At 41.5% G+C, this 9561-nt stretch overlaps 1 protein-coding gene across 2 annotated transcripts; it reads right to left on the bottom strand.

Moving 5' to 3' along the window:
* Positions 1 to 445: 445 nt before the first annotated feature.
* LOC102692878 (acidic mammalian chitinase) lies at positions 446 to 9293 on the bottom strand. Of its 2 annotated transcripts, none has more exons than XM_015342147.2 (10): positions 9245 to 9293; positions 8453 to 8485; positions 6292 to 6502; positions 4709 to 4765; positions 4227 to 4392; positions 3477 to 3601; positions 3040 to 3160; positions 2577 to 2759; positions 1657 to 1776; positions 446 to 836 (listed from the first exon to the last, which is right to left on the bottom strand). In XM_015342147.2, exons 1-10 carry the CDS (start codon positions 9258 to 9260, stop codon positions 660 to 662), a joined length of 1209 nt encoding a protein of 402 aa, XP_015197633.2. In that variant the 5' UTR covers positions 9261 to 9293; the 3' UTR covers positions 446 to 659. The 2 variants fall into 2 exon arrangements, with proteins under 2 accessions (XP_015197633.2, XP_069046420.1); XM_069190319.1 differs by having other exon boundaries at positions 808 to 893.
* Positions 9294 to 9561: the final 268 nt, after the last annotated feature.

Genomic DNA, 9561 nt, shown 5'->3' with positions numbered 1-9561 from the left:
GATGGAAATTAGTTATGATTCCAATATTACAAGATGAACGGGAATGAGTGTGTTCAAAATATTTTGTCACTAACATTTATGTTGATAACATCTGTAAATGTAATCAATATGTTCATAACAGAACAGCATGAATCTTAATGGTTTAAATAATGTCATTCTTGATTAATTTGTACAACAGAATTTTATGAAACTCATTGAATGTGAAATACAGTCTTGCAGTCACTATTTATGCTTCCTTGTGTTCTCTGCAGTACTTATCTTTAAACTAATTTGTTGCTTATCTGGCTCCTAAACAAACTCTATTAATGGGTAATTGATTTTGCTATGTATGAATAGCTCAACCGAACCTTTTGCTGATGAACATGCACAAAAAAAGATTACTTAAGTTAGTACTTTAAAAGAAACAGTTGTTACTTCCGTTTTAAACAAAACCATCTATGCATAATTTAAATTATTTATTCATTTGTCAGTGTTTTTTAATTTCACACATGGAATCTCTGGGTGTGGAAAAAAGTGGTTAGAAAATGGATGGAGAAGAGATACGAGATGAACTGAAAGATGAGAGGAGTGGAGATTCAGGAAGAAAGAGAAATCAAGAATATTGCCCAGTGTTAGTGGGGGTTGAGAACTGAGTCAGGAGAAGGCACTAAGGAGCAGGTTCATTTGACCTGCTCCTGCTCAGGACAAGGGGTGTGCAGATGCCTGGACAGCAGGGATTTCTTCAGCAGCCTGATGAAAGGGAAGGTGCCGTAGTCACAAAAAGAGCCAGTGAAGTCATCTAGGTCCAGAGACCACACCATGGCACCCCCGAGCCCCAGGTGTCTCAGCCACTTTGTCTGCAGAAACCAAGGAAATCCTGAAGGTCAGAGTCCCGCCATTTTCAAATCGACAGCCTATATCAGGCACAAAATGGAGCAGGCATTTGTTTCTGGTACACAGGCTTTGTACCCCAGCAAGCCTGAATTAGACGGTCATGAAGAAGGATGATTTAGTGATTCAATCCTACCGGTATGAGAGTATATTGAAAAAACGGTAAAATTCCATTATAAGTGCACTGCTTATTTTAAAGTAGCAGAGCTCTACTTATACAGCACATGCAAATTCACATAGTACAGTATGTACACAGTCTTATGGAACAATGCACTGTACAATACAAAGCTGAGAAGTGCATGAATAATTTTCCTTTATTCATGGCAGTCTAAGTTAGTAGTAAATGAGGTCTGTGCAAGCTGCATTAAATCATATTTAAAAGCCGCAGATTAATTATAGAATTAAGGGGGGATTATGCAGCTGTAATCCACCACCAGCTCTTGAGCAGATCTAAGGAAAAAAATAGAATTGTCTGGTGAACATTTGAGTATATTGTGTTGGACTCGAGGGTGGTTATGGGTGGATTTAAGTTAATCTTCCTAACTATGGGGAACCTTCAGAACAAATTCCTGATTTGCTCCAAGTAATTGACGATTTAATAATTATTTCATTTGAATGGGAATTCCTACAAGTTTGTATTTGATTTGAAATAGGCCTTGAAAGGGACAGGACACAGCCTCAGGTTAGAATCTAAGGGTTACGTTTTGTAGCCAATATCTATTTTCAGTGCTCTATGTAGCAAAAGAATCCAAAACTGAGGTGTTTTTATAACTATCACACACGTACCTTCTTCCTCAGGCTGTGTCCGTTATCAAACGCAACCCACTGGTTGCCTTTTAGTGCATAGGGAACCTTCTGCTTTCTGTCCCATTTCACAAGGGCACCACGCATGATGAACTGGCACACCTGAAGCATAGGAAAAAGAGCATGCTGAAATCTGTGGAAGGACATACATGTGAATAGAGCTGCTACCCTTAAGATTAAGCAAATGCTTTATTTTCAGCATTATAGCTGAGACTTGCATTGGTTTTCAGCTAAGTTCTCACAAATGGGGTCTCCAGCGTTGATCCTGGAGAACCTCGACCCATTACTAATAACGTGAACGTTTACTTTTGATCAATTCACTGGGTGATTTGTTGCAGCTTCTCTTATGCGTAAATGAATAATTTAGGAACTTAAAAACAAAATCAGAACCTCCCCATGCTCCTTCAAATAAAGACCAGTACAGGGTCACAGAGGAGCTGGAGCCTGTCCCAGCAAGCAACAGGCGCAAGGCACGATACACTCCTGATAGTACAAGAGTCCATCACATGGCAGAGACACAGACACAACACATAAACATTCATGCCAGGGCCAGTTTACATTTCACAATTTTTTTAACTGTGGGAGGAAACCAGAGCACCCAGAGGAAACTCATTCAAGCACAGGGAGAACATACAAACTCCTCAAAGATAGCACCCCATGTCCAGAAATGAACCCAGGGCCCCAGCACAGCAAGGCAGTACTTGCTAACCTCTGTGCCACCATATAAAGGGTTTGTACTTAATAACATTATTTGCTGAATGTTACAGAAGCTAGGATACCTAATGTTAATGCTAAGTCAATTAAGCCTTTTCCTGCAGATAAAGTAATCAATGGGAAACGTCTTTGCATGACTTCAGAAATCTTGAAGTCAGTAGGACGGTGGGGGTTGGTATTGCTATTACCTCATAGGCAGCCATGAATCCAGGCGTTTTGGTATATTTCCCAGCCTGACCCTCCTCTGCGGGGACACCCACACCTCGCCTTCCTCTGTCTGTGAGGCGGAACGTACGGGAGTAAGCAGGAAAACCCAGGATCAGCTTCCTTGCTTCCACTCCTTGGGACAGCCAGTATTTGACCGCATGGTCCTGAGAAAACAGTCAAACTGTAATGGTGAAGGAGGACACTCAAGAACAGATGCACACTTCGTGAGCTGAAAAATACAGTGACACTACAGGTCCACAGCATACATGGGCCTGCTATATTTTCATAAAAACCATTAAGCTAATCCAGATGTTTCAGTAAAATATCGCAATGCCAGTAGTTTGCCAGGAAAAACAACACGCCAGCATACTGCCTAGGAGGAGCTTTTAACTGAACAGTCTGCAGCTGTTTGAATGGTGGACATAATAAGCAATCAGGCCATACAATGCTGAGATACTGGTCCTCAGAGTCATGAGGGCGGCTGTAGAGGGGACTGATATGGCCGGTCATCCCTTGCCATGGCCCATGGAAGTCATATGTCATTAGGCTAATGAAGTCAACATACCTGCAAAGACGAAAGCATCAGATGAAGGCAAACTCCCAAAGCACAATGTCTTTGAGAAGGGACAGGCTAAAAGAACTCCTTCAGACCTGGGTCACACAGATTAGTATTTGAAAATGCATTAAGTGATGTATGTAAAGTACTTTTAAATTCAAAGCCCAAATAATTTGTTGCTCTGTCTGTATTCGGAAAAGTAAATGGCTACAACCATTTCAATTTAACCATTATCTGGATACGTTCTCCTGTAGTTGTAGATTCAGTGATGATAGAATTGACCCCGGTTTAAAGGAAAAAACCTCTCTTCATGTTTTCCTCTTACTGTGGAAAGGTGTGCGAGTTGTATGCAGCTCTGGCGTACTCCTCAAGGCCAGAGACAGCAGCAGAGAGAAGCAGCTTGTCTTCCCCAGAAACCAGTGCCTCTTCTTCAAAAGCAGCTCTCAACTCCTGTACAGTATGACAGAGCAGCTCAGCACTGCAGCCCATGGAATTGTCCAGTGCCATATACACAGATGAGCATTTTACCATGCTCTTTAATTGGAAGTGCAATATTCTTAGAGTATTCTCATCAAAAAGCCTCTGGAACTCCTTTTAAAGTAATTTCAAAATGTCCATTATTAATGATTATCAATGATTCCGGCCATTCATTGTCTAATCACTTTCATGGCCAGTTCATGGCCATGGAGAAGATGGGGTTGGATGGGATGCCAGTCCAGAGCAGTGCACATAGACATGCAAACCAGGGCCAATTTTTACAGATGCCAATTACCCTACCAGTACGTCCATGGACTGCGGGAGGAAAGTGGAGCACCTGGAGCAAACCCACATGAACATACAAACTCCACACAGATAGCGCCCAGCAATTGAACCCAGGGCCCCAGCACTGTGAGGTAGCAATGCTAACCACTGTGCCACCATGCTGCCCTTTAATAATAATTAAACCCCTATAATTCGAGTCAAATTGAAACACAAAAAACAAAGCTCAAAAAACCAACTGCAGCATGAAGGCAAAAGGCTTTCAGAACTAACACTGTACAGGAAGATAAAGCTGAGAAAATGTGACAATTCTTGCCTTTAACAAATATGTGAAGTGTTTTTTACCACTGTGTTTTCCTCTAAAAACACCTGGATTCTGCCACACCACATCCAGGCCATCAAACCCATTGGATCTCAGGAACCCTGGGACAGAATCCACAAATGCAGCTCGGCGAGAGTGTTTCCCAGTCATCTTTGTAAACCTGCGAAAAAGGGGATCTTGGGAGTTCTGATAGTTTATAGCTCATGGATAAAATGAGTGAAAGGTCAGCAGCCACCACCTAATTTACTGTACTATAACAAACAAGGAAGAGGGAGCTGCGAGGAATAAAAAAGAATGGAAGATAAACTCCATTATGAGAAGAGCTCTAGCACTGAACTGGAAAGCCCTCAGTCTGTGCTAGGAGACTGAAACACTCCGTTTTAAAAATACATTTCCAGTAATTAGTACTTCCTTTAGCTATTGTGATTGTGCAGTCATGGTAAACACAAAAGAATGGAGCTTCGTTGGAAGATTACCAGTTGTTGTTTGAGTCCCAGCCTCCCACAGCTAGCAGCGTTTTTAGAGCTGGGTTCCTGTGACAAAGGGACATAAGAATGTATCATTAAAGAGCAAGAATCTTTCTCTTCTTCCTTTCAGAGTCCTTTCACTTTTCATAATCTTCATGAGCTTCTCATTTCTTTTGATTAATTGATCATTCATGACTGGTCATGACTTGTTGACTAAGCACTAAATCACCTCACAAGTGAGAACGTTGATTGGGAACAGGATTTAAGGTCATTTAACCTGCTGAATGCCAACCCTGCTGAAAATGAAGAACAAATAACACAGAAGGTAATATATATGGCACTGTTGAACAATGTCTTTGCTTCATCAATACTATGTAGCAAGGCCCCAGTTGGACACACCAACACGGGAGCCACGTCCTCTTTAGGAGTGAATCAAGCTTCTGTGTAGATCACTTGATTCATGTCAGAGAGTATGGTGAATGCATATACAGTAGAACGATGCACTATTGTGCAAAATAAACCAATCACTGCAGAGATCCAAGTGTGATAATCTGGACAGAAGTGTCTAGTCACTACAAAACTTCACTTGTGATGAGGTACAGTATGCCAACGTGACTGCATTAGCAAGTCCCGGGTCTTCAATGTACAGACTTGATATATTTAATCTCAGTGAGGCCGGGCACAAGAATCCACAGAAACACACAGTACACAAACATTTAAAGTACAATGAAATGAGGAGAAACCAGAGATAATCAAAAAGACAGATACACAGAGAATAGAATCAAAAAGAGTACCCAAGGAAAATAAAAAAAGGACCAGGCAATTCTGTATTTAATTACTTACTTGTCTACTTACTTAAGTACTTAATTGCCAGGAAAATTAGAAACACAATGCACAGGATAGGAGCTACCACATTAGCAGGCAGTAAGTGGAATTACTGAAACATGACTAATAGATAACAACGGTGACAAACACAACATCAGTGGATACACAGTGTGTTCCAGAGAGAAAGAAAAAATGGAAGGGGAGGAGGTGCAGCACCAAAGCATCAAAAAGCATTTTTCAAGGGACAGGATCGTAGCCTAGGGGAATTAAATGTCCCAGAATCTATACGTCCTGTTTTCCACCGAACTTGACACAGGAATCCAGAATCAGGTGAGCAAGACTTTTGCTTGTTTGCTTGCATGTGTGTTCGTGTTGTGTCACTGCATTCAATGTGATTGCCACAAACTTTACACACTGTTTTGTGTCAAAGCAAAGCGAAGAAGGAGCTACAGTTACTGGGCCCAAAAGTCAGATAAATCCAGGAGACATACAGTACCTTTTGTCATATCCTGAGCCACCTCCTTCGGCTCAGACAAGGATGCACAGATTCCTCAGCCCTACACAATGTTCTACGATCTGACCTGAAGAAGAGTGGCTGTACCCCGGAAGAGCTCATAAATGTAGGATTTCGACAGCATCCGATAGCAGAAGCAAGACATGTACAATGATTGCCCACCATTAACCAGAAATGCACCTGGGACTTTGGATCTATATTCATACAATATAAAGAAGCTGTCGAAAGGTACAGTATCTTGCACTTCACTGACCGTTCCTTGAGTGCGTCTAAGGAGCGGTACTGGGGCTCGTTGCCAGGCCCCAGCGCTGTCATGCTATAGTTTTCGTCAACATCGGCGAAGGCGAAGATGATGTGCGTGCACAGGAATGGGTCGGCTCTGTCCGGAGTGAACCGCGTATCGCCAGGACGGTCCTGCGCCCAGCTGCTCACATAGCACACCAGCTTGTACTGAGAACACAGAGCTGAAAACAGAGACCGTGAACAGCCACAATCCATGGGAGTTAGCATTTTATAATGTTAATTAAGAAGGACTCCTTTTCTCTTAGATAGCGCTTTTCTGGACACTCCACTCAAAGCACTTTACAGGTAACGGGGACTCCCCTCCACCACCACTAATGTGTAGCATCAACCTGGATGATGCGACGACAGCCAAAGTGTACCAGAACGCTCACCACACATCAGCTATCAGTGGGGAAACCCATGTAGGTGTAAGTCATTATTTTAATTTGACTGGTATTTTTTTCATGATGTAGTCCATTTCATTAAGAAATGAAATTACAGTGTTTCACAGCAATATTAATTGGACATTTACAGACATGCATCTTTTAGCAGCCATATCACCTTGCAACTCACAACTGGCAACCCACTGAAACTAAGCAGGTGTGAGCCTGGTCAGTACCTGGATGGGAGACCTCCTGGGGAAAACTAAGGTTGCTGCTGGAAGAGGTGTTAGTGGGGCCAGCAGGGGGCGCTCACCCTGCGGTCCATGTGGGTCCTAATGCCCCAGTATAGTGACGGGGACACTATACTGTAAACAGGCACCGTCCTTCGGATGAGACTTAAAACCGAGGTCCTGACTCTCTGTGGTCATTCCCAGGGCGTTTCTCGAAAAGAGTAGGGGTGTAACCCTGCGTCCTGGCCAAATTCCCCATTGGCCCTTACCAATCATGGTCTCCTAATAATCCCCATCTATGAATTGGCTTAATTACTCTGCTCTCCTCCCCAGAGGAGTCCCCATTACCTGTAAAGCGCTTTGAGTGGAGTGTCCAGAAAAGCGCCATATAAGTGTAAGCAATTATTATTATTATTATTTTATCTATCCATCGTCAGAAATCTGCTTGATTGTGCCACCCAAGAGTCTATCCTGAAAGCACAGGGCAGAAGGCAGCACCAAACCATGGGTCAGCATCCCATCACAGGGTCACCTTTGTGTGTGTGCATGTGCATGTGTAGGTGTTAGTGTGTGTAGGTGTGTCTGTGTTTGTGTGGGTGTGTGTACTGTAGGTGTAGGTATCTTTGTATGTAGGTTTGTGTGTCTCTGTGTGTGTGTAGGTGTGGGTGTGTCTGTGTTTTTGTAGGTGTGAATGTGTGTAAGTGTATGTGTAGGTGTAGATGTGTGTATCTGTGTGCATCTTTGTATGTATGTGTACTGTAGGTGTGAATGTCTCTGTGTACAGTTTGTATACTGTAGGTGCAGGTGTGTGTGTTTTTATAAGGGTAGGTGTGTAGGTGTGTGTGGATGTGTATACTATAGGTCTGTACTGTATGTCTGTTTTTGTGTAGGTGTGTCGGTGTATACTGGTGGCGTAGATATATGTGTGTGTCTATCTGTGTGAGTAGATGTACTGTAGGTGTGTGTGTGCATACACAAAAGGATGAATAGTGATATCAAATGGTACGGAAGTCAAGTGAATTCTCAATGACAGATCAGTTTTATGAGGGAATCTGTGTGCTGTACACCAGTCAAAAGTAATTCTTTGTGGGAACTCAGTTATAAATGCTCCCCTTCTTTCAGGATGGATAGATAGAGCAACTTAGCTTCATTAGAAATACCTCAGTGTGTAACCCAGCAATAGTGCCCCACCCTTACTCTAATAATACACATTACGTTTGACTTGTTTTCTTGGTACAGATGAAGTTTCCTGCAATCCACCTTGTTTTGCAGCATTCCCCAATTGATCATTTGGAGAGGTTTCAAGTTAAGAAAAATACTTTATGAAACCGGGACACTTATTTAACACTCCCTGAGGAGGTTTACTTAATTCAAGAGGATGTGTGCTGCCCAAGGTATTCTGCTCCAAACCCTGAAGAAACCTGGTGGGAGTTTTTTTGTTATAAACTCTGGTTTTCCTTTTGTTTCTCTGTCGAATCTTAATCCTTCTGGTGTTACTTCAAATTAAGGCTTAACTTACCCACAGAAGCCAGGAGGATCACTGCCGCCAAAACTAAAGAGAAGAATACCATAGAATGAAACAAACACAAATACTTCTGTACAGCCATACACACAGCAGTTGGTTTAAAGGTGGTATTTGCAAGCACAACTCAATTATATTTTTTCCCAAGGCTAATTGAGTACTGGAAATATCCAATTACATCAAATTCTTATTTACAACTATTGCTTTTTCTTTCCTTGGCCAAACTCTTGTTGTTTTTGCCTGGTCATTGCAAAACAGTGAGGCTTACAATCCAACAGTCAGATCAGCTTTGAGTATGAATTCTGTAGGGCTCACACATACTTGTGTCATTTTCAGTGCACAAGAGCACAAGAGAAATCAATACAATTTCTCCAAGCATTATTCTAATCTGCCCAGAATATTTTCTATAAATTGATGTTTTTGGAAAGTGCTGTTTAATATTTTATAGTGATGCAGTAAAATACTCTACAGTTTATATTTTTATTTTAGCACAATGTTTCATTGTGGAAAACAAATAAGCCTTTAGACTTTTAGAAAATAAGAAAAACAGAGCATTTTTGTTTTGAGTTTTACTCATAAATTGAAAGCTGCACTTTCTCTGCTTGGTTAAAACCTTCACTTTCAGACACAAAGTACTCTTTAAATATCAGCACAGGAAAGTCACAGGGCAAGAGAACTTTCAATTTAGACTTGTCAATGTCCACAAAAAGGAGAAATGTCCACACAAAAAAAATGGGTGAAAAACAAAACTATAAAATAATAAAAAATCCCTAAAAAGCACTTTCTTACCTGTAATGGCGTGCATATTGTCTGTTCGTTGCAGTGATGGGTGTGTGTGTTTGTGTGCATGGATGGGTGGGACTACAGTCTTTGTTTATGAAGTTATGTCATTTAAGCTGTACAAGCTTTGTGTGACTCTGAACTGGTGTCATAGTTACTTCATAGACTTAAAATAATTTCTATACTGTCTCTCTTCAAATATCTCCAGACTTCACAGAATTGATCTTGGCCATATTTAATATACTGTATACTGTAACCCATGTTAAGTTAGGCTTTATGAGTTTGTTTGTGATGCTCATGTTGGGTAAAATGGACCTTTCCAAAGT

This window comes from Lepisosteus oculatus, chromosome 5, assembly GCF_040954835.1.
Source record: "Lepisosteus oculatus isolate fLepOcu1 chromosome 5, fLepOcu1.hap2, whole genome shotgun sequence".
NCBI classification, from domain to species: Eukaryota; Metazoa; Chordata; class Actinopteri; order Semionotiformes; family Lepisosteidae; genus Lepisosteus; species Lepisosteus oculatus.
Note: the sequence above shows the minus strand (reverse complement) of the source record. Positions and strands in the feature narration are given on the sequence as shown.